General features: G+C 37.8%; 4 protein-coding genes across 8 annotated transcripts in view; 2 read left to right on the forward strand and 2 right to left on the reverse strand.

The window, feature by feature from the left end:
* Positions 1 to 25317, forward strand: part of LOC6534124 (venom dipeptidyl peptidase 4) — a 72708-nt gene that overhangs the window by 22892 nt on the left and 24499 nt on the right. The window contains exon 1 of one of the 4 annotated variants that reach the window (XM_002094772.4): positions 12158 to 12292. The exons of 2 other annotated variants lie outside the window; for them this stretch is intronic. The gene's annotated coding sequence lies outside the window, so the exon portion shown is untranslated. Of the gene's footprint in view, positions 1 to 12157; positions 12293 to 25317 lie in introns of those variants that run through there. One more of the 4 variants, XM_015194970.2, reaches the window with a different exon arrangement.
* On the reverse strand, positions 1781 to 2392 carry LOC6534119. Its single transcript, XM_002094767.4, has one exon. The coding sequence runs from the start codon at positions 2333 to 2335 to the stop codon at positions 1886 to 1888; it is 450 nt and encodes a 149-aa protein (XP_002094803.2). The 5' UTR covers positions 2336 to 2392; the 3' UTR covers positions 1781 to 1885.
* LOC6534120 (putative leucine-rich repeat-containing protein DDB_G0290503) lies at positions 2592 to 7439 on the reverse strand. 2 transcript variants are annotated; one of them, XM_002094768.3, is made up of 3 exons: positions 7162 to 7439; positions 5074 to 7099; positions 2596 to 4624 (listed from the first exon to the last, which is right to left on the reverse strand). In XM_002094768.3, exons 1-3 carry the CDS (start codon positions 7171 to 7173, stop codon positions 2658 to 2660), a joined length of 4005 nt encoding a protein of 1334 aa, XP_002094804.2. In that variant the 5' UTR covers positions 7174 to 7439; the 3' UTR covers positions 2596 to 2657. The 2 variants fall into 2 exon arrangements, with proteins under 2 accessions (XP_039229882.1, XP_002094804.2); XM_039373948.2 differs by lacking the exons at positions 5074 to 7099; positions 7162 to 7439 and having other exon boundaries at positions 2592 to 4508; positions 4571 to 4732.
* On the forward strand, positions 10897 to 11590 carry LOC6534121. The gene has a single exon (XM_002094769.3). The coding sequence runs from the start codon at positions 10974 to 10976 to the stop codon at positions 11457 to 11459; it is 486 nt and encodes a 161-aa protein (XP_002094805.1). The 5' UTR covers positions 10897 to 10973; the 3' UTR covers positions 11460 to 11590.

A 25317-nucleotide genomic window follows, 5' to 3' on the forward strand; every position in this document is an offset into this window, starting at 1 on the left:
AAACCCAAACACAGCCCTGAGAATTCCACATTCTGGGGCCAGGTCGACGTTGCTGGGCCATTAAAGTGCTAATAAATTCTCATACTCATTTCAATCGATGGCCGTGCAGAGATGTAGGCCCCATAAAGCAATGTTAAATGGCGAACGGTTGCTCTGGCTCCATTGGGCACAAGAAGTGTATAAATAACAGTCAGCACTATTCAGTCGAGCCAGCCGACATTAAAATTCTTGGCTAACGATTTTGATAGCCGTTCAAAGTATTTGGGAAAATATGTAACAGTTAAAAGGAAGGGTTTTGTTTATAATCGAACATTTTGTTTAAACTGAAAAGGTTTCATTTATTTGGATTTCACAATACTACTTGCTAGAGTGTATATGCAAAATAAATTATAAAATACCTTCCTAGCACTCCGACAAGCTTAGTAATGGGTATCTACAAGTCGAGGAACACAACTAACGCAGTTTCTTTTCTTTGAATGCTTATTTCCATCGATATAAATATACAATGGATATATGTATCGATCGACTCGGCTATTGATCTTGATTAAGAATATACAATCTATCTAATAGGCAAGGAAAAGCTTTATTCTTTTTCTGCTTTTCAACGAATCTAGTATACTTTCTTACCATAAAGGGTATAACTATGTTCTTGATCACCCATCAAAGACTTGATTAGCAGCAGGCTAAATTAAATAAGTTCCAAGCTGAAGCTCTTTATTCCTTTAATATTCTTTCATCATTATTTATGACTGCTGGTTACCTTTTCGTTTGGCAAACATTTCAACCATTTCATCACAAAGAGTGACCGCAGCATTCACTCAATGAACACCTTTTGAACCCCATGCCAATCCCTCTTGATCCTGATGCCTCTATTCAATGGACCGACCGCACACACTTCATGACCCCTGGGGTAATAAACCAAGAAAAAGAAAAAAAAAACAATAATAATAATGAAAATGAAAAAGAAAAGTTTGTTTTCTCCCCTTGATATTACTTTAAATATGCAAAACTTCACTGTTTTATGTCCTTGCAGCTGTCCAGTTTGCCGGCCAGGGGTCCTGGTCCTGGTCCTTGTCCCAGCTACTTGCTCCTCTAACGAAGTGTGGGGATGCCGTGCCCCTTTCGACAAAGTCGTGGGAAATGAAAACAAAAAACTAGAGAGAGTGCTGTGGTCGAGTACATCGACTATCGCTTACCCCGCTACATAAATTGTGTTGTACACATTTTAAGTTCATATGAATGGACTGGCGAGTGGACTCATTTATATGGCTACTTTACAGAACCAGAAACCTTTTCTTTAGCCTGCTACTTACTTTTAACGAGTCTAGTATACCCGTTTACTCTAAGAGTAGCAAGTATACGAAATAAAATAATGCTAACAAATATATTACCAAGCACAAACACGGAGCCAAGTTGGCAGGCAAAGCATTATGGAAAAGTTGCGTCTGGTCCTGGGCCACTTTTGCATTACATTATCTCAAGTTTTGCGCTGGCAATTTCTCATGTTTCCCCAACATATTCTCTTCGCATGTCCGTATTTGTATTTACCCATTGTCGTGCTCATAAACATGCAGCTGACTTGTTACTGTCCCACCAACATCAACATCAAAATCATCGTCATCATCGTCGTCGTGCTTAACGTCAGGCGAAACTTGTGTCGCAAGAAAAACTGAGGCTCTGATAAAAAACTTTGCGTCATTTTCATGTCAGGCCAAATGAGTTTTGGAAAGTTCACCCCTGCACCTCTTTTGCTCTCTAAAAAGTCAACGGGCAACTCGACTAATGGTGACAGTAATTTTTAATAAAAGCTGCAAAGTGTCGGCACAATTTGCAGTTTACACACGCTCGCAGAGTTTGATGGAATAGTTGCTAGAAATTTGCATTCCTAGTGGCTGCACTGCCTTATCTTGCCATTCTGCGAGCCCTTCACCATGCGATGAGAAATCTTTTCCTGGCGATCCGCACAGTCAACGATCCTTAGAAAATGGGTAAAGGTGCCCTCGATGTCACGCTTCAGCTTGATGAACTTATAGCGCACTTCAACGTACGACTCATCCAGCTCCTGGGCACTTCTGGCCCCATACAGTTGGCTTAGCATATCCAGCTCGGAGTCACAACTTCGCATGGATGTCGCATCCAAGTCGGTGGATTTGCTGCTGCTCAGTGGAAAGTCCTCGGCGAAGGGCTCCATGGAGATGATGTAGCGTCCGGGTGCATTGTACTTCCGGTTCATGTCCTGCACAGTACTCAGACACTCGTACAGATCCTCCTCCATGGAGCAGCAGATGTCCAGGGCGTCGTCGATTTTTATAAATTCTGTTTGTAGTAGCATCATTTACATTCACCTTAGTACAGCTCTGACAAACGACTCAGGGAGCCCTTTAAGGCAATACCATAAATTCATAAAAGATAATTATAAATAAAAAGAAGAATAATTGTGAAAAATTTAATACACATGGTGGGCCCAAACAAATTAATTATGAAATTAACAGAAGATATTAAAATTGTATTTGTAGTAAGTTTATTAAATGAAATTAGATATTTTAATAAGAATTAAATAATAATAATTTTTTAAGAGAGATAAAATAATATAGTTAGCATGCTAAATATAAATACATCATAAATCAGAAATAGATGTTGAAAACTGTCCTTTAAATTTATTTAACAATCTTTTCCATGTCTTCAACTTGGTCTATGAGATCGTTCATCGTATTAATTTTCGAACACCTTTGCTTGCAATCATGCATTTCATTTGCTTTCTTTACTTTCTCCTCTGTCTGATCTTTGATCTGCATTTCTAGTTCTTTGGGGGCAAGGCCTTTTTTAATAAATTTTTCAAGTTCCTGAATTGCTTCACTGTTGAATGTATCAAGACGTTGCGCATCGTTTATTTTTTTTTGCTTCTTTAATTCAAGATCCCTTAGCTTCCCATCAATGTCCTTTCTAAACTCATCTAAGTCCTTTTTCAGACCATTCATCTCATCGGGAGAGTATAATGAAGTTTGCATTTCATTTATAACCTTTAACAACTCGCCTTGTTTGGTTTTTAGAAATCCAAGTGACAAACTAGCCTTTTTAAGATCTTTTTTAAGTTTTCTTGCAGGGTTCCCAACGTTTTCATTATCATGGGATGGATTTTTACCTAACTTTTTTAAGGATTCAACCAGGCCCTCTTTTATAGAATTAAGTAGATTTGAGTTAGCGTTGGTGTGATCATTGTAAGTCTGGTTCATTTTCTTCATCATGTCTCCTAGTTTTCCAATATACACGCTAAGGTCGTCCATTTTTTGACAGCATTCCGGAAACTTTGTTAGTTCGTTACGCAAGATACCAATTTCATTTTGCAACCCCAGAATACTGTTTTGCAGCTTTTCATTAGATGCACATTTTTTAATTGCAAGTTCGGAACCTACGGGTAATCCTTCAGAACAAGTTTTAGAATTTTGCTTACGCAAATACTCAATTTGAGATTGGATTTCTGTTAGCGTTTTATTATTATCCTGGCATGTGTTAAGCGTTCCCTTTAAATTAATGATATCTAAGCCGCCTAACTTAGTGAAAAGCGTATCGACGAGTTTTTGTAAGTTTTCTATAATCTTTTCCAGATCAAGGAAACTTATTGGATCCATTGAAACATGTTTATTTATGCAGTTTTTGTTGCAGATGCTAAGAATATTATTAATATTTTCAGAGCGCTGACCTAATGTTTTTTTGAAAACATTTGTCAAATCTCCTTTTTCCCGTATTTTATCTTTTAACTCTTTTAGCTGCTTTTGCATCTTTAGGGATTGATTATCTCCATCGCATTTGATTATATTTAACTTACTTTCCAAAGCCTGAATCGATACTTTTAGGCTATTACAGCATTTTGTATTTGCCTCTGTATCACCAGAATGTTTTTGTACCTTTTGAAAAAGTGGTTTTATATCTTCAAATTGTTTTTCTATGTACCCTAGTTTTTCTTTAATAGCGTCATTTTCGTTTAAATTTCCAGGTTCGGTCTCAATTAATTTTTTTGGCATATCCTTAAGTTTTTCTTGTAGATCCACTTTATGTTGTTCTATTAATTTAGCCAAGATTTTACAGCAGCTTTTAATGCCCTTAGCAAAGACCTTATTAATTTGGGGTAAAACATTTTCCACATCTTTTTCCATATCTCCGGTGCTTATCAGCTTCTCCACTTGAGCTCCACTTTTTTTGTTTATACGGTTGACCATTTCCAATATTCGATTCAGGGAGCTTTCTTCGTAGAAGTTACAAGTGTTTGAAGTGGGCGTCTTTTTAAAATAGCTTGGTACAGCAATCTGATCTTTCTGAAATTTCCTCAGCTGGGCACTTAGCTTGATATGCTCATCTATCCACTTTGCAATGTCATTGTAGTCATCACACCGCTCCTTCACCGGTGGTGCTCTAATTTGATTATAAATATTTCCGTTTTCATGTGTGTTCCTCACCGCCGTAACTGCAGATTCACAAGTAATCACAAGTAGCAGTGACGCAATCGATACCTGTGCATGACATTCGCATTGTTGAATGAATGCATCTTGGATGGTCGATCCAGAGAACTCACCTTCGGTTTCATTTTCGTCACGTTCACTGCGGTCCACGGACCTCTGTCGTCGGTCTGCCAAGTTCAACTAACTGGGCACAGAGAGAACTATTAGTTACTATTGGTGAAGAGCAGTGACCAGCAATCGATTTGCATGCTGTGCTTATTACCATTGACCAGCGAGGGAAGTTTTAGAATTTCAGAAAAAACAAAGATCACAGGAGTACTTAATTTGATAAGTTATTAAAAAAATAAGAAACAGAGGAATATAAATCACCAAAATAAGTCCTCAGAAATATTTAAGAGTAAATTCGGTAATTGTAATTTGATCAATTACACTCTTAAATATTTCTGAGGGATTTATTTTGGTGATTTATATTCCTCTGTTTTGTTTTATTTATGTGAAAAATGTGTTTAAATTCGTTAAATGTAATTTGATCAATTACAAACACATTTTTCAATTCAATTTCCCATTTTTTTTTTATTTTATTTCAAATATAACATTTGTTAATTGTTCAATGGACGAATTTTGTGGCCATCGGGTTCAAAATCGATGCCCCCAACGATAGCCTTATAACGTTTTCGTGTTGGCTTGGGCTTGGGTTTGGGCTTGGGCTTACGCTTAGGTTTCTTTACAGGTTTTTTCTTTTGGGTATGTTTCTGAACGCGCTTTTTTGCGTCTTCTATTTCATTTATGAGTTTATCAAACTTGTCCATTTCCTTGCACTTTTTTTCGCAATCGAGCATATTCTGTGATGGCGTTTTCCTTTTTTGTATTTCGTCTTGAGCCTTCACTTTTAGTTCGTCTTGGAGCTGAATAGTATTTTTCAATGTATCCATATTTTGGCGAACATTATCGTTTGTTTGCATTAGTTGACTCTCACGCTTCCTAGCATCAGAAGATGGTTCTTGGAGCATTTTCTTTTCAAATTCGTTCAACTCCCTTAGAATTTTGAGTCGAAACTCGTCGAAATCCTTTCTTAGCTTCTCCATCTCATTGGGCGAATATTTACGATTTTTCGAATTTTCCATTAGCTTTATGAAATCATCTTGTGTTTCTTTCAAGACTTCTACGCTTATGATAGCTTTGTCTAACTTTCTTTCAAGTTTTTTCACTTGCTCTTGAGCACCATCGTTAATTTTTGAATGATCTATTTGGCCCACCCTCTCAAGAGCTTTATCCAAGCCATCCTTTAGGGATTTAATTTTATTTGTATTATCTTGAATTTGATCATTGTAGGTTTTGTTCATGCTCTGAAGCGCATTGGTTATTTGGACCGCCTGTATGTGAAGCTTATCTATTTTTTGGCAGCACTGAGGAAAGTTTTTACGTTCGTCATCCAGAATTTTAGATTCGTTTTGAAGTGCTTTAATACGTTCCTCCAGCTGTTTATCTGAGGCACAGTTTTCATTACTTTTAGTAATTTCTGTTGATGCCTTAGAGCAAGTTTGATTTCGTTTCTTAATCATTTCCCGAAGTACAGACTCAATAGTACTCAATTTTTTATTATTTTTCAGGCATGTATTTAGGATTACACTTAAACTTGTTGGGGATCCGTTGATGTCAAAGTTGCCTATTTTATTGGTGAGGCTTGCGACCAGCATCTGAAGGTTTTCGGTTCTCTTTTTCAAATCAAGTAAATCCTCTTTTTGAATTTGCACATCGTGACTACTATTCGGATTACCACAATTCTTTTTGGTCTTGTCCATAATATTTTTAGTAATTTCGCCACCGTCCTCTACCTTTTTTTTTAAGGCATCAGTTATTTTATCTTGATTCCGTAGCTTTTCCGTTAGCTCTTGAAGTTGATTATCCAGCTTTTTGATATCGCTATCTGCTTCACTTTTGACAGTGCTAATTTTACCATCCAAAACAGACATTTGTTGCTTTAATTCTTCACAACAATTAGTTTTCTCACTATTTTTATCCATTTCCTGTTGTAATTTTTCCAAGCGTGATTTCGCAGCTTCTATTTCGCCTTCCAGTTGTTTTACTTTATTCTGAAGACCGTCGTTCGTCGTTGAACTTCTGGTGTGCATCTCTTTATATTTCATCGAAATCTCCTTTACTTTTTCTTCGACCTCACCCTTTACATTTTCGATTGCCTCTCGCAAATTTTCACAGCAACTGTTAAAGCCATCCACGACAGTTTTCTTGATTTTAGAAAAAATATTTTTGAGATTCGTTGAAAGATCTTTGCTGCGTTGAATTTGCGTATCTGGGTTTTCACTGTCTGGACCAATGGCATTCACGTTTTCAATTATTAGTTCCACCATGTTGTCTTGATAAAAACAGCACTTTTCTATAGATATGGTTTTATCGAGGGAACTTCTTATCGAACCCAAGGTCGACTGAAAGTTCGTTAAATGGCCAATAATCTTTAACTGCTTATCACTCCACATGGTTATATTATCGTAGTCTTCGCACAAATCTGTTTCCGAAGATGCTTCTGATTCGCTAGAAATATTCTCCGGATCCCCCGAAGTGTCTATCTGGTTCCTCATCGCCGTAATTGCCAAAAGTAGTGGAAGTAGTGACGCAATCGATACCTGTGCATGACATTCGCATTGTTAAATGAATGCATCTTGGATGGTCGATCCAGAGAACTCACCTTTGGTTTCATTTTCGTCACGTTCACTGCGGTCCACGGACCTCTGTCGTCGGTCTGCCAAGTTCAACTAACTGGGCACAGAGAGAACTATTAGTTACTATTGGTGAAGAGCAGTGAGCATCAATCGATTTGCACGCATTGGATACTAACCAACGAGAAGGGATCCAAGACTTTACAGAAAAGTATTGTGGTAAATATTTCAATATAAATTAAATTTGTAACAAATTCGAAATATATGTAGATAGTTTGGTGAAAATGATTTCGCATCAATATTGTATACCATGATTTAAATAAAAACCCAAACAACTTAAGCGAGCGGCCCAATAATTTAACCAAAGCTACCTTATCGTTAACGAATGTCCCGTGTGCTACACGGGATTACCTCTGACTTCGTTGCTGTCGGCAAACTCATTCCAACTTTTGGACACCCCAGAAGGAAGCAGCATAAATTTGTGGGAAACCCAATGCAATTCGCAATGCCCTGAGCAGCATTTACTCGTTATCATCGCACAGGTTGTGGCCGCATAGCCACTTGAAATGTATACCCAACAGGGAGTCGGAGCTGCGACTCCCAACTATGCCATCCAGCAACCAGGATCCATGACAACCCCTCGAGCACCCATCTTCCAGCTCCCAGCATACAGTTCCCTATTTTTCCGTCCCCATGGGCGGGCGGAAAAACCTGAAATGGAAAACAATTTCAGCTACGCAAACACGGCGAGAAGGCCAACACAAAAAAATCAAGAAAGGGAAGCACCAAAATTAAATTGCTAAGCGGAAAAGCAGAAAAACAGAAAAATGAGGGAACCGAAACTGAAATCACAGCAAAAGTTAAACCGCAGAAATAAAATGAAAAATATATGTACGTGTACAGTTGTGTGTTGTGTTTTCGGGTGCTGGGGGATTTCAAATAATTTCAGCTCAAGGTGTTTGCCGAGCCATCGAGCGAGGAGATTAGTTTAATTAGTCAACATGGCGTATGCGTCATGTGGTGGCAGCGCACCAGAAACGTGCCACATGCGACGGATGGTGGCACCGCCAAAAATGCAATCGAACTTTTCGCATTTGACTTGCGATAGTGGGACGGGAAAAGTCCCCGGAAAAGTGCCCGGAAAACCTGAGGTAAATCGCGGTACCTTCGCGGCGTCAGGACAGATGCAAATGATAGGTGTTATGGCCATGGGGAAAGTGGCAAGCGCTGAAACTTTCTTAAGTAGTTGGCATAGTTGAGTCGAGCGGCCTCGGAAATTGGCAAGCGTAGCTGGAGTCAGTCGACTGATAGTTAATAGTAACAATAATGAGAAAAGGCAAGGTTCAAGGCAAGCCATTGGATAACGGAAGCTATTTAATTTATTATGCCAACAATTTTTCCTTTCAGTCTGCACAAAAATTAATAAAAATGCGCAGTCAAGTGAAATATCTTCGGCAGCTATGCTCTTTTTTATTATTTTACTGAACAGAACACGACGAAATCTAAGACAGTCAAAATATTAATTAATTTCTCACTGCATTTTATTTTACTTTCAGGTAAGTTATTCACCACGATTACGGAACCAATCAAATTGTGTTAAACATATAAAAAGGTATTTACATGTCTAAGAACTAGATAAAGTAAGTAGATTTATTCAATATATTTTTAAATGGACATTTGAGTGATGTAAATACTCAACATTTTAATTTAATACAGTGTTTTTATTGAATTTTATATCAATGCAATATAAAAGGGATCTGCCATCCTTCTATTGACCCAACTCATCCTACACTCTGTGACCTATAACATCTAGTTTATCGAATTTTTCGCCAATTATGTTGGCTTCTGTGAAAAAGGTTGCCTCGATTCAATTACTATACGACTTCAACAAAATATGTGTCGCAGTATGAAAATCTTGCCGAAACTTGATAAGCAAGGCAGAGAAATAAAGAGTCCTTTTTCCTTTCAACCCGCAATAAATCACCTGCCAACCGCACATCAATTTTAGAAAGGCCCAAATGGGTGTGAACAATAATCCAAAGCGCAGAACCTTAGTTAACTGCTATATTTCAGCCAATCAATCAAACTGCTTTCAATTATTTTAGTAAGGCGTTTTGTGGCTAAGAACTTTAAGAACATCAGCATTTAAAGAACAGAACCAAAATGTTCAGTTTCAAAATAAATTTTTGCTTTAATTAAAGTGTATAATAAAGTTTAGTATACGCATTGAAGTTCACTTTAAAAAGTTTCTAAAATATAAAATAAGCTCTTTAAAATCGAAAAGTATTTGCAATCCACACCAGAAATAAACCTCTCTTATTCCGACTAACAAAAAGATAGATGTTCTGATATATGCATTCACATGAGTTCGACATGGCAGAAAAAATAATCGGAAAATTGCCAAAGCATTTTCCTTTTCAGAAAGTGCTCTGCAGTAGTGTGGGTGTAAGCGTGTCCGTGTGAGTGTCTGCACTCATGCATAGAAATAAGCCGATAAAACCCTGACAATTGTGTCATGGAGTAGCGTTTTAGTTTTGGGATCGGACTTAATGCCTCTTGACTTCAATTTGCATAGTCGGCTTAGCAACGTTCGTGCAATGATTGAATGACAAATTGATAGAATTCGGCACTTAGCAGTTGACAGCTAGGGAAAAGCTTTTCCGGTGAGACGGAGAAAGCGGAAGGAATTAAACTGATGCTGGAGATTTCAGTTGAGAATTCTCTTTGAGCACCATTTAATTATCGTGATGGTTAAATTTGTTTACAATATTGTTCACATTGACAAAGGCCTTATTAATTAGAAAAATAATAATATTATGCGTAAAGCTATTATATTAAATCTTAATTATCGTTTCTTATTGTTTAGCTAGATACTTAAAACTCTTAAAAATTATAAATTAAATACGCTTAGGTTTATACCAAAATACATATAGCAAAAGGTTTTATTCGATGATCAGTTTAAAACATTATTTTAGCTAATTGTTTTGGTTTTCAATATAATTCCATTTAGATGACTTTATCCTTTTCCATCGACTTTAAAAGCCATCCCCAAACAATAATTTTAAATTGCTAACAAAGCGAAACGTTTTCGCTTAAAAATCGACCCTATCGCATTGACTTTGACCTAAACCGCAAGCCGTTTGGAGCCCGCAGGACTTGCCATTATTCCAATTAGGGCTGAACATATTTGCTTCTCATTAAAAATGAAATCCTTTGCTTTTGACCGGAATCAAGAGCTTTGACCAATTACCAAGCGTTTTTTCATTTACATTCGCACATTCGAAATAAAAATTTAAGCAGAAAGAACGACGAAGATGAAGGCATTGACAGAGCAGCTTAGAAATCTCTTTGTCAGCAACTCAAATGAAAATTAAGCCATCTGCTTTCATTTAGCTTAAGTGCTTATCCTGCGAAGGGACGCCGAGGCAAAGGACACGTTTGCCCACAGGACAATCAATTATGAATGCAACACCGAGCACCATCAGCTCGGCAAAATAGTCTGTAATAAAAGTTAGGTTCATGGGGAGTGCGAAGCTTTTGGGCAGCTAATGATGATAATTATATGTTTTAAGTGACATTGATTTGTCGCCTTTGGGATGGGTCCGCAAATTCCCATGATGTTTAATTCATTAGCCAGCTAATCGTCTTACTCTGATAATTATTATAATTGATGTCAATCATCTTATTGTGGCGCCACCCAAGCAGGCCTCTCATTCCCAGTTGGCTCTGTCATTTCTATGGATCCAAAATAAGTTCCCAGTACTATCGCCGGCCTGAAAGTAATCGGGTTTTCATACATAAAAAAAATTAATATCAAATCTATATATTTTGTACGCTCACAATGAACATGAGGAGGATTGCCAAGCGCTCTATTTGGCTGGAATGTCTTCGGGAAAATGCCACCAATATGCGTCTGGAGCACGAGGATCTGGGACGTCGCATTGCCGTTTCTCTGGCGAGTTCCCAGAAAGCTCTGCTTGATATCGAAAACTTGAATCAGGATCTCTTGAAAATGAAGGACACAATCCAGAACGCCATTACCGATATTATGTGCTACGAGAAGAAGTCCTGTGAATTGCTCCTGGAAATTTTGATTAGAATAGTCGAAAGCAACGATTTGGATGCCCAACTAAATCCCAAAATGGTCTCTAACATGTTTCTCGAGTTGGATTCGAGTTCGGACAAGCCAGTAGATCCGAGTTCCGACAAGCCAGTAGATCTAAATGATCAGCAACATCCTGAAGATGTTCCAGCCTCTTCAGATAAGAACAGTACTGAGGACCAGCTACCATGCAAATTGGATACTACTTCGCTCCAATTGGATTAGTACCAAATTAATTGAAGGCATTGTCAATTCCACCTCCCACATTTATATGGTGTAACAAGGCGGTCAGCGCTACAAATGTTTTATATTTTTTATCGATTCAATTAAATTTGCATGGTGAATTAACAAAACAATTTTTCTCTGTAGTTGTGGGTAGAGTTCTTTAACCCTGTAAAGCACTGTGAAGCGAACAAGCTAAGGATGACCATAAAAGCAAAAAATTATGATAAAGCCGTGCACCCAGAAAGCAAAAAGAAAAGCACGCCAGCGACCAGCAGAAAATCACGTATACGCACCGTGACAGCCCGCAGCTCGTGCTAAAGACAATCGCAACTGGTAATCCAAGTCGTGTGCGTAGCCAGCATCAACGTTCCCAAACAATTTGTCGGCGATTTGTCGGCAAACTTGAGCCATACACATTACCCATACGCACCGAGTGAGCCATATTGCACATACGCCCCGTGTGACCCACCACAGAAATAAAGAGAGTAACGAGGTTAAGTGACCCACCGACCGACCAGCAAAAAACAACCTGTTGACTCAGCTCTCCGCTCTCTCACTCAAGGCAAACGCACTCAACGTTGGCTTTGTTTTGCTCAGCTCTTTCGCCGGTAATCGGCAATTCGCGCTCATTCCACTGCCGTTTTCGGACTCACTCCGAGTGCTTTTCGCTTTTCGCTTGGCGACGATTCTCCAGCTGCGGTTGAGTTCAGTTGCCGCTTGTCAGTCGCCACGTGCGGTTCGGTTTCGGTTACGGTTACGGATCCCGATTCCACAGAAATTCTGCGCCGCGCCGCAGATCCAGTTTACGTCGCATTTTTCGAGTGGGAGGAAGCGTAAGTGACGTTCGCGTGCCCAAAGTCAGTTTGGATGGGGAGAGATGCAGATAAAGATAAAGTTCGATCCGGAATAAAATGAATAAAATACGACGGAGATAGATTTCAATGGAGTTCAATTTCAAACGAAGCTTTTAATTGGCCTTTTTTTTTCAAAAAAAAAAAACACTGGAAAAATAATTTTATATACCAATTTAATTTTTATAAGAAGAATAAATGTTACGCTTTCTTAAATAACCACAAGAACGCATCGAATGTAGACTAACATATACAAAAAATATGAAAAAAACGTTGTGTAAAAATTGCGTATAAATATTTTGATAAATTAAAAAAAATTGTATTAAAGTGTCTGTAAGAAATTGAACCCAATTTTATGAAGTACACCTATAACTTTCGTACTCCCCATCGGATTTTGTTTATACTCTGGTCTCCCCCATTCGGCTTCCATTCATATTAACTAGTTCTGCAATTCTCACTTTGACTTCTGACATCGGCTGTAATCAAATTTTGCCTTTCATTTACAACTTGTTATAATTCCGGTGCCGTTCGCAACCGGAAACGTGCTCGCCGCCGTTTTGTCTACGCTACAAAACAGCCAAAGCCAACTGAAACAAGAAAAAGGAAAACATGGAAAGAAACAAAGCCAAGAGTAAAATAAACTTTGCCAGCTAAATATTTCTTCGGCATTTCGTTTGCAGCATTTCTTGCTTATAAAAAATGGAAAAGAGGACAGTACCGAAAAATAACAAATGCATGTGAAGACATTCTGCTAGCAGCAGTGCTATGAAGTGGTTAGAATCTTGGCTTGCACTTGTCTAAACAAAATATATACGATGTGCATTTATGAATATAATATGTGGAGCAGCCTTGGCTGGCTGCCGAAATGACAAAATGATGCATTAAACTAATTGGAAAAACTTTGGGTGTTTTCAGTGAGTGCTCAGCGGAGCTGAAAAGAATCTGAAAGAAGTGATCAAAGGAGTGTGTGATGTGGACTAGAAGTGATTGAATTTTAAGGCTCCATAACTGTGTAGCGGAAATAAAGTCACATAAAATCTGTGGCTTGTGGGGCTAATTAATTACCATAAAATTATGAAAATGCCAACTACACAATCGTGTTATCAATCTTAACGGAAATGTCTGATTCACTGATGTGAAATGCAAAAAATTAACAGCAACGGAAACGATTTAAAATGGTAAAATAATGTGAAATGTTCAGTGAATTCACTATATTAATGCTAATTAATACCATGAATCAAGTAATATGCAAACCACTTGTTTTTCCCACAATTTTCTTCGTAATTTTCCATGTTAATTTGTCACTAACCTTGGACAAAGTTTTAGCTTGTTTACACAAGAGTGTCAGAATCGGCCAGACAAGTAAACATGAAAGCGAGAGCAAATATTTTAACAGAAAATTAAAGCAATCAGCAAGCAGAGCTTGAGATAGTCCCAAGAAGTTCGTGAGAAAATGAAACTTTATTTATTAAAGTAAAAAAGGTCAAGAGACCCAAACAAGCAATGTCTTTCTGACTGAGTAATGCAGATTGAGCGAAAATTCAGGCAGTTGATAGATAATGTGGTGTGGATTGTAGGGAAAAGGAGGAAAAGGGGAAGCCTGAGAGGTATTAAAACGGAACCGCATTGTTCACATAATTGAAAAATAGATTTCTCTACACTCGGCTGAGGAATTGTGATTGCTTTCAGCATATTTATGTGCGTAGGGGGAAGCCGACAGCGTATTCAGCCAGCTGTCCAAGAAATCTAGGCCGTTTAAATTGCTCCACGTTCTCTGCATAGTGTATATGTAATCGTCGACTATATTTAGATTTCTTCTATATATGCAAACTACTTACCGAATGAGTAATGTTCCAAAAACTTGATTCACTAAATCTAATTGGTCGTTTGATTTTGGGCGAGTTAAGGAAAGGGGAAAGTTTTAATTAATGCAACAACTTTTCACAGTCAACACAATTAAACGGGCCCTCTAATCGTTTGTTTATAATCTAAGCTTGTTTTTCTTGAAATACAAAATCCCGCAGCAAAAATAAAGTGCATAATCAAATCATCAACTAATGAAGTAGCTAGAAATTCCCCGCTGAACCAGAAAATCGGGAAGTCAAAAAACGGAAGGCAAAAAGCCAAGTGAAAACAAATATTCATAAATAAATATATACGAATAAGCTGTCTTAAAACAAAAGCCAAAAAAAAACATTTGTTGTTATATGCAAAGCCAAATCTTTTTTGTTGGCTTGCATTAAACATTTTTTTGTTTTTTTAGGCAGCAAAAGCCGAACTGAATTATATGAAATAAAATAGACAATATTATTTAAAATGCTTTAAATTAATATATAACCTGATTCATATACATAGAAATCATTGAGTGATTAAAATTGTATGCACTTTTATTAAGGCCATTAAGCAATTTATAAAGCGTGAGTAATTGGACTGAGCTTTAATTATTATTAATATTTGGATTTATAGTGGGAAGTCAAAAAGAAGAGATAGTAAATTCATGTTGTAAAAAAATTTTTTTTTTAAATATCATTCTTTAAAAATATAATTTTATTTTCTTATTCTAATTAGTAACTTTTTTAGTGTCAGAAACATTACCTCAGGTTTTCCATTTTTATCAAAACAGTGTTAAAGCCAATTATATGATTGAAAGCAATTATGACGAGAAAATAACGTGTTTCAATTAAACTTTTTGCAAATTAATAATTGTCCAACCGTAACAAATTTCAATGACCTGCCACCACATACGACACGTTTAAAAATAATAATGGAAAATGGAATAAAATTTAATTGATACGATTTAATGAGATGACCAGAAAAGCCAACCACTCTGGACACAAAGTTGCAGAACAAGCCGGAAAAGCGTGGTGAAAAATGTGAAAAAATTTATAAAAATAATTAAGCCGCCAGCAGCTAAAACAACAGCAACCACGGACTTGACAAAAACTTAACAACTTTATTCTGCCGGTTGGGTCCGCTGCAGCCGCTCTGTAAGCTTAATTAACACTAGGATTGCGGTTGGAAAGGAGATTTCCGTGGGCGGAATGGCGAGCTGCCGGCGCTAAATGTCAACAATAAGCTCGAGTGCGGCTGTTGCACTTCGCCCCACCATTTCCGCGTTTCCGGCCATTTTCCATCCATTTTGCATCCATTTTGCCACCCAGCCAGCATTTCGCAGCCCTTCGTTTTATGAATTTTGAGCAGCTTTCGCCTGCAGATACTGCGGCAACAAATCTTCAGTGATAGTCACGGAAATCGCTTAAATTGTGCAACCAAAATAAACGGATGGCGCGTTGAATTTATGCAAAAATGTAAAAAGTTTGGGTCCTATGGAACTTGTTGTTCTTTGACTCTGGCCACGAGCTTCATTGCGCATTCAAGTGGCCCCGTTTGGCAAATGAAAATGAAAATAAAACCAAACCAAACCGAAAACTTGGACTCACCGTCCATGCCCAATTGAGTTTGTTTCGGTTTCATTTTCAGCTAGAGTTATTGCCCCCGATTCAATGTTTTTTTTTTTTGTGTCTAGTCCTGGTCCCTCGATGATTTGACAAAAGTACTGCACTGGTTTTTTTTAGGCTCAAATGCCCTTTGCTGGCATAGTTTTCATTACCGCCGCACAAATTTCATAGCCTAATTCAAAGCGCCAATATTGCGTATGCGCCGCGTGTTGCGAGCCTGAAATAAAAGCACGCCAAGCGCGCCCCATTAAAAAAGCAAATAAACAAGACACAGACACAGTGACACTTTGGCCATAAGGGCAGGACTCGAATGTCCTTTCTGGCTGTGTTGCTTCACACGAAACCACACGGTAGAAATGGAAACTAAAAACAAACAGGAGATCTAAGGTTGCCCTTTCTGTAACATTTTTTAAAATTTTTTAAGTTGAATAGGATATATTTCTACGCTTCATAAATTGCCAAATTAATTTGCTCAATGCAATTGCTCAAATTGGTGCAAAATTTCATTGATAATTCAAAATTTAATCTCTCCGTCTAAGAAGCAAAAACACAATAAATAAAACGTTGGTAAAATTATTTATAAACTTACTCAAATGAACATTAAATGACTTATTTTCATCATGAAAACTTTCTTTCGACTTATTAGAGGTTTGCCCTGTTTCTGAACTAATTCCTCAATAAACTCCACTTGAATAATGAGCACATTAAATGTCCAGTCGGCAACATTAAACAACTCAGTGTTACCGATATATTTATTTGATCCTTTTCGAAAGAGCAGTGAAAGAGGAAAGTCAGCGGTAATCAAGCTTCGCATTCCGCTTGAAATGAGCTAATTAAAGGACCATTCGGAATGGCCAACAAATTTTCGGTGTGCGAACCCTCCGAATTCGGATCCTTTGGACTTGGCTGAGTGATTAATTTTCATATTTATAATAAAACGCTGAAAAGGTTGAACAAACAGCAAACAGAGAAAGGAAACAAAACACACGCACACAAACGGCCACAGAAGAAATGAGAAGGCTGAAAAAAATAACAAAATGGCCTGCACAAATGCCAGCAAATGGCTTTACAAGAGGGTCTGGGTCCGGATGAAGGAAAATCTGTTGAAAACATGCTCACTTTTATATGGTTTATATGCTCCATGGATCCCATATGAGCTGCATAATGAGTGGCATTGCGAGTGGGTGGTGGGCGATGGGCGGTGGGTGGTGGTGGTGTCAGAGAAAAGAGGCGTGGGCTGTGCCCAACAAGTATAATTAACATTGAAAGCCGACCGAGTACGTCAAATGAGAAATGTGCAAACAAGTGTGGTTGGAAACTGGAGGGGAGGGGTGGGGTGGAAAATGTTTTAGAGGGTTTTCCCACTCACACTCGAACACGTCTGCTCAATGGCCTTTCACGCACACACACCTTTTGATATTAAAATTAAAATGGCAATGGGAGACCTTCGAGCCTCAAGCATGATTAAAGTGGGCAACTGATATAGATTTATTCCGGTCGAACTATTTACTGGTGGAAAAGCAGCTCATTCTTTTTTCGCTCTGCTTAATTGCGGGAAAACCCCAAATCTCATTAAGGCACATAATTATGTTTATTGCAACTGTTGCATTGCATTGAACCAGGCTTTCCCATTTGCGGCTTTGTGGACAGTGTGGTTTAGTGTATTTACAATTTGGCAAAACTTTTATGGAAATAGTGGCACACATTTGCATAGTTGCTAGGCATTCAATTAAATCTGGTTTCTATTAGCTTGATTAGGCTGTTAATTAATTTTGAACTATAATATTAACTGATAAGAGCGGTTATTAAATGTAAACATGATTAGTTTTTGTTTGACTTTCAGATGCAAGTGATTGTTGACACTGTAAATAAAAAGTGTTTTATTAAATAATAAACAAATATATAATTTTTAACTCATCAATGAGATTACCAGTTGGTGGATATTGTGTAACTACCAGCGATTTGGCCACAAAAAGGCGACCCAAATGGCCGGTGTTGCATAACACCAAAGTAGCTTCGGCAGAAGATTAAATAAAATATACTTTATCCAGCCACTGGACAATCTGCGGCAGCTTAAACCCAAAGTAAATACCAAAAACTAAAAACAATATCCGCAGCAGCAGCGCGGGCCAAAAACTTTTTATCAAGCGCTTAGTGGCACATCCGACAATTGACAGACAGAGACAGGGATAGGGAGGGGGACAGAGACAGAGACAGAGACAGAGACAGAGACAGAGACAGAGACAGAGACAGAGAGGCACTGAAAGAGCGAGAGGGCGAATGCCCTAGTGGCGTTGGGATTTGGTTGCATGTACGCAAGTGGCACTCCAATTAAAATGATTGTCTTAATGCCGCGCAGATCGTCAGTGGCCATTACAACCCGTCGAGTTGATTCATTCAGTCTAGTTTTTTGTTTTTTTTTTTTTTTTGAGAGTGCTCCATCCGGCTGCACCGCCCACCCATCCATCCGTTCATTCATTCAGACACTCACTCGGTCCGTACAACAAAACTAAAATCATCACTTAATGTGCTGAAAATAACGCACTTGCACGTACTCGACTAATTTATTTGATTACCCCTACAATTACGGCGGGGTTTCATTTTCTTCTGCAGTCCGCGAGCCAAAGAAGCGAGTTTTCGAGTGAAATTCCAAGGTGACGATGGGCATGCCTTTGTCTAATTTATTTTCTGAATTTTACGTGGAGCTCAACACTTTTGTACGCTGAATTATTTTCTGTTCTACTCGTGCACATTGGTCTAATCGGATTTTAAGGTTTATGGCCAATTGTCGGGCAATTGCATTATCTAATCGTAGTATTATGTGAATCTTGTGCTTAGAAGTGTGTGGGCCATAAGTTTGGAAACCACGATAAGAAGCACTTATTTATGGTCCCTAATCGAGATTAGCTGAAAACTTTAAATCAACTTAAAATCGGTTGCTTAGCAGTAAAGTAGTTGTGATCCGAAAATGACAAATGAGTTTTCTAATGTTTCCCCTTAATAAATTAGCATTTTCTACTTTTTAATATGGATTTTATTATTCAACTTTTACATAAAAAGTAACACTTTTTTTGCCAAAATTAGTGTGGACAATATAATTGTCCAGCAGTTCTCCCCTTTTCTTTATTAGTTCCCCACTTCAAGCCAATTGCACTCATTATGTCGCACTTGTCCGTCAAAGTTGCAGCTAATTTTCCCCAGCTCAGCAGAAGTTGAAAACTTAATTAACTTATTTCTCAAATATGCACCCCAGGACACCCCCCTCCCCTTCTTCTCGTACAGCCTTTTGAGTTATTTGGCTAGATTTTGACATTTTAAGTAAATTTACCAACGAAATGGGACAAAGTTCTTGGGAAACAAACGAGGCGAAGAAAAATGTAATGAAGTGCAGTACCAATCACGTTGGCCATATAAATCACACGCTCTGCGGCCAATCATTGATAGCACAAATACCGGCAGTACTCATACGGACATGATAAGAAACGTCTAGAGCGGTATTATCAAATCCATTCTTAAACTCATAAATTTGTTCACATGAATCCGAGCATTAGTTGCTGTTTACAATTACCTAGAAATTCGAAACGGCACTGACTTCAAAGGGGATTCCCCCGGCCAGCATTACTGCATCTGACTAATGCCGATTAAATAGATGGCCAAAGCACAAACGTATCTTGTATCCACTTATTTGCATTCAAATTACCATTCAAATTATCATTGGGCACGCAAATTATGCTTGAAATGCCGGAGAGAGGAAGAGAAATTGCTTGGGCGCGAGCAAACAAGCAAAAGTATCTCGAACATGTTTGCCAAATGGCCGAAAGACAAAGAACCAGTCCTATTTGATGACCTATCCCACTCGAATTTCTCCAAAACGGTCTCCTTTTTTCTTCGGTTTGAGTTGTAAACATTTGCTCAAAGCAAAACTGAAAGAGACCCAAAAAGCGGGCTTAAAATCAATATTTAAATTGCAGGCAACTGTTTTTGGAGGCCTCTCGTGCACCCAAAGAAATTTGGTAAAGTAAATATTGCACATATATAAATATTCAATAAGGAGTTCTCTTATACTCCTAACTACTGAGCGAGAACGTTTTCAAGTGTAGAATCTGAGATTTTATTGGGTCCACATCGTATCGCTGCGGTCCAACCATTATGGATATGTGTGTTTGTGTTTGCCAAGAACAAAGGGAACTTTGCAGCAAAACCTTGGAACAGTTTGTTGTGCGAAAGAGAGCGACAGATGTAGGGAGAAAGAGAGCGCACGAGCAACGACTGTTGCTAATTTGTTGTTCAGGCTCTCGTGGTTTGTTTTGATTTTGTTTGCTTTCATTTGAATTCCCTTGTGGTAATATTTTATTTGCTCTTTTTTCTCTTTTCATATTAATTAATAGTTTTTGTTTTTCCTCGCCCATTGTCATTTTTTGGCAATGAGCTCGGGGCTTTTTGGCTGGATTAGCCCTAGAAATGTAAATCAAGGATTCAAAATGGGGCTTTACTTCTTTGCCAAAGTGTTGAAATTCAAGTTGAAAAGTATTTTCCTCCGGTCTTAAGGTATCTTTCAATTAATCTTTCAATTTAATTTGATTGAAAAATTTCAAAGGATTATAACCTTTCCGGCAAACTTATAATCTTTCAAGTTTTGCCAAAAGTTTGTCACTTGAAAAAATGTTTTTCCTGCAAACGAGCAATTCAGCAAAAATGTTGTAAACTTTCTTTCAACTGGCTGAAGCAAAAAAAAAATTGTATTCAAAAGTAATAAACTTTCAAAGGCACCATTAGACCAATTAACTTTTTCAGGGTTATCCCTAATTTTATCAAAAATTTCTTTGCGACCTTTGACCAAACTTCATTGTTAGTCACTCGCTTATTATTATAATAATCAGCTTATCACTTGACTGGACTTTTTCTCAGCTGCTGAAACGTTTCATTGAAAGTCTTTTTGTTTGGCACTTTGTTGACAGCTCCAGATAAACTGGGTGTGGGCGATGGTACAGAGCCATAAATTGGCCAAGTGACTCGTTGGCAGGCTTATACATATGTATATGGCTTTATCGGTCTGGCCATATGACTTTGAGAAACTGAATACATTATAAATCAAAATCTTGTGAGCAAGTAAATAAAACGCAGACAAATAACTTGGTCGTGGTGCACTTTCAGATAGGAGATAGGAAACTGGACGCTCTGTATTTTCACTCTCAGCTATTGTCTTGTAATACAAAACTTAATTATCATTTCTGCTTTCTCTCCCAATAATTGAAAATTGATATTCCATAATTTGCGTCTCGTTGGCTTCTCTTTTCACCTCCCAATGATGGCCACTGATTCCTTTAATCTCCAAGTGAATCCCCAAAGGACATTTAGCCTGAAGTGAAGCTCATCTTGCTTGTTGTTTTCTTTTCGACCATTCTCCTATCTGCACAACAGACTCAGGCAAATTTTCAGGATTTTTGGCTTCAATTATATGAATGTAGTAAATATTTGATTTTATTGTTGGTGCCTTGAGTTGGCTTAGAGACTCTGCGTAACGATGCTCTGGAGCATTTTCTACCAAAAAGATTTTCCACCGCCAAAGCTTTTTACTTACTAAAATTGCAAGTACCACAAGTATTTTTTTTTTTTTGGCCACTTCTACCAACTTTTTTGTTGCCATTAAAACTAGTTTAACTACGCGGTTGGAGCATGACGGGATTAATTTTTTCATTTCGCCGTGCGAAACTTGACCCAAGTTTTTTTTATTACCCTCTACTTGGTTATTAAATGCAATCTCCTCTACGTGTAGGCGACATTAATAAGCTGGAAACGTGTGGCCCGTGAATATGTATCTATGTATATAAACAGCCCTATATACTTACGTGCGTTCAGCGAGCAAGGACATTGTTTAAGTTGACAGCCAGCCTAGATCCTTGCTGCCTTACATTAAATTAAATTTATATGCTTATTTATGAACTTGCAACAATGAAATATTTTTGCGACAAATAAAACTTGAGCCCAACGAGCTGGAAGAGAGGCGGGCGAAAAGCGAAGAGCGCCAGATGTGCTGGGCCCAACAGAAAGAGAAAGGTGGCTGGCGTGCGAAAGAGACGGCATCAAGAGGTGCGGCCAGTTGTAGTTTGATGGCTTTTCTGAATGGCGTTGGGAAAAGTGAAGGGAAGGGAAGGAAAAAAAAAGGAAAAGTTTGGCAGGTGGGCTGCCTTTATGGCCAGCTGTATGCCTCATAAGTGTATTTTTGATGGCCATTTAAGGATTTTGCATTATTGCTTTTCGCGAAATGAGTTTTTGACTTACTCCTGTCATCGTAATGCAACTTCGATGGGGAGCGAATGATCATATTCATATTTGTGCGTATGTAGGTGATAAAAAGGGAATAAGTGGAACCTTAAGTCCGGGTTATGGTTTCAATTAAATAAATAGCTTGCATTTCAATGAAACAAATTGGATTCCAATAAAATTTAAGGACGACAATTCAATTTCAAGCAGTAGGTTTTTGTTATAGCTCAAAAGTAAACTTTGTTAGGCTCTTGGTAGCTTCTTAAAAGAAAACTTTAATTTATCACTTTAATATACCCTGATTACCATGACTTTCACTTCGATTAGCAGGCAAAGTAACTAGTCATAACATGTGTTTCTGCTCCACTTTCCAAGAACTGTTGCGTTCCCAAGAGCACCTTTGAAATTTAATTAGATTTCACACTAGCGACACTTCAATACCGATCCTTAACCCTTGTTCGCCACACAATGGCACATATATAAGCACCACAATTGCCATGGTGCAGCCTAATTGAGCTATTTAATTGTCATATAAATCTCAAATTTTATCGCTTTGAGACAGCCAAAGGAGCAACCGCAGAGCCAGAAGTTCCAAGGAGACACAACGGGTGACGAGGTAGCAATAACAAATTTAATTTGACTTCCTTGAACTTGAGACTGGCCACAAGGAGTGCTTCTTGTATATCGTAAACATTTACGATATTCAATAAACTTTTATTTCCGATGGGGCAGACAGTTTAAAGTTTTTATATATTTTTTTTCCAACGCCTTTGGACAAACTGGCGCTGGTAAAACAGTTAATTGAAGTGCGTACTTGAGGGCAGAAATGGCTTAAAACGAAAAAGGATGGAAAAAGGGGGCAAAGCTTTATAGACTCTTGGGCAGTAGTTTGCATCTCTGTGTATTTTTTTTGTTTTTTTGGGCTTGGTTCCTCTAAGCTGTTTCTCTGTTCTCTTTTTGCGCCTCTGTTGGCCCTTTTTTTTAGCCAACTAAGCTGCAACTCATGAGCGGACAATTTGCAGCCGTCGAGCCAGAATCGGAACCGTTTTCCACATTTAAAAATATTTTTTGTTTCAGTTCTTTTCTGCTTGCCTGCCCTACAAATCCCAAAAGCTGTAAATGGAATTCGTTGCAGTTCATATGCCCTTTAAGAGGGTCTAATTGTTTTCCCAAAAGGATTACGTTGAAAAAGTTGCGCTATTCTCAGTTAAATAAAAAAAGGAGGTGGAAAGGATTTTAAATAAGTACATTAATAAAGATTTAAAAGTTGAGTCTGAATTATATTCTTTTTTATACATCAAATAATATATAATATATATATAATATATAATTATTATTGAATAAATTTTAAAAGCATTCTGCTGTAAAGTGATATTTTGACGTATAAAGACTAGATAATTTTTCTTTTTTGGATATCCGGCCTAACTTTTTCAAAACTTTCTGCTCACCCTTCCGCTAGAAAAGATTTCTTTCTTGTGCCAAGTTGACTTTAAGTTCTGCCATTCGGTTCGCTTATGATTCCATTTACTGGGCCGGCAATTTCCATAGATTGTGGTTGTAATTGCTGCACGTTTTTGTATTAGCCTCATTTGTGAGTATGGCCCCCATATGAAACGTGTTCCAGCGCCCGAAAGTCGGCTGCAATTCGCAGGCATTCAGCGCCTTGACATGTTTGGTCTCCTTTTGGCAAATTTCTATCTCTTTCGCAGCAATGTCCTGGCAAACATTTGAAACTCTTGGCAGGCGAACAGAAGGCCGGCAAGCAAACGAAAAGGGAGTGGCAGAACCAATTGCAATGCTCATTGCCAGGCTGTTGACATTTTAATAAAAATTATTCGTCGCATTGCAGGGGAATCGGGAAGTCGGGGAATCTGGCGGGGGAAGCATGCGGAATGCATTCGGACTGGATGAAAGGATCTCAAATGAAATAGGGGCTGGCAGGGGCTGGGAACGAGTAGATAAATGATTTGAAAGCGCATTTATTGCCAGCAAAATGTGTGCGAAAATTAATGCGAGAGCAACCATTCAAAGAATCCGTAATGAAAACCGATAAACACTAGCAGTGCAGCTTTCCAAGCGAATGAGCACAATAATACGGAATGTTTAGGCTTAAAAAGTGGTTAAAATCCCACAGAGGATTTAAGACCTCGATATGGAAGTGTTGCACGTGGATTGTGTTTAATATATCCGTAATAAATAAACATCTAAACACTATTATCTCTTTTTCTCTTTTAAAACTGCTCTCAAAGCTTAAATGCTTTAAATGTTGGATAATACTAAAATTAATACTAAATAGTGATAGTTTTCTACACTTTCCAATCTTAATTATTTTCAAAACACCCTTTTTTTCCACCCTCAATTCTTAATTTGTTAGACTTTTCGCATACTTGTCTAATTTACGACATAATTAAAATACATATATGTACAACCAGCCAATATTTATTCTGGCTCGAATTGACAACCGGCGACAGTAACAAAAAAGTAAAATGGACCAAGTGTCGCACTCTTGAAATATTACACCGAAAAAATTTCACCCAGAGACTCGTAAATCTGCACACAAAAAACGCAAACACATTGACCTCCAATAAAGTGAACATTTTTTCACATTAAATGGCAGCAAAAACAACAAAAATTGAATTGACAGAAAGGAGCAAAAAGTCCAAATGCAAATGAAAAAAGGAAATCAAAGTTCGGAAAGCGAATAAGATGTACGCAAATAAATTGCATTATCGTTGATTTGCAAAAAATTTATAGCACATAAACAAATTGCTGAGGCAACAAATCTATTGTTTGGATATTTGTGTCTGCGGGAAAATTGCCAAGCGACTACAACGAATATCAAAAGGCAATCAAATGCTCAAATAACCCCAAAAGAAAGAATTTCGGGTAATATAATTCACTTTTACTGTAGGGACACCAGGCATAAAAACCCCATGAAAAGTAGGAGAAAGGCACCCGCTGGCATGGCGCTGGAAATGTTGGTCTACATAATTTAAAAATAAGTTTGAAAATATCAATAAAATATAAAAATTGATCTTAGAAATTACATTTAATGGTACTAAACATATATATTCTACGTAGTAACTTAGGTTTCTTATAAGTATAACTAGTTTGGTAACTGTTCCAACGAACCAAAGACTTTGGCTGCCAGTTATAAACGCTACAATACAATTTACAACTGATAGATGAAATTATCGGATCGTGTTCATATACGAACTAAAGAGATTGTGGCCCCGATAAACGTCTACGACAGCTCCCTATCAAGAACTGAACTATAAATAATAT

Source organism: Drosophila yakuba, chromosome 3L (genome assembly GCF_016746365.2).
Source record: "Drosophila yakuba strain Tai18E2 chromosome 3L, Prin_Dyak_Tai18E2_2.1, whole genome shotgun sequence".
Taxonomy (NCBI): Eukaryota; Metazoa; Arthropoda; class Insecta; order Diptera; family Drosophilidae; genus Drosophila; species Drosophila yakuba.

What these genes read in the sequence shown, in the direction of transcription:
- LOC6534120 (XM_002094768.3), bottom strand. An exon ending in ACCCGATGGCCACAAAATTC is followed by an intron (nt 4,625 to 5,073) that starts GTCCATTGAACA and finishes TGAACTTGGCAG; the next exon opens with ACCGACGACAGAGGTCCGTG.
- LOC6534119 (XM_002094767.4), bottom strand. Translation starts at nt 2,335, where the DNA reads ATGATGCTACTACAAACAGAATTTATAAAAATCGACGACGCCCTGGAC.
- LOC6534121 (XM_002094769.3), top strand. Translation starts at nt 10,974, where the DNA reads ATGAACATGAGGAGGATTGCCAAGCGCTCTATTTGGCTGGAATGTCTT.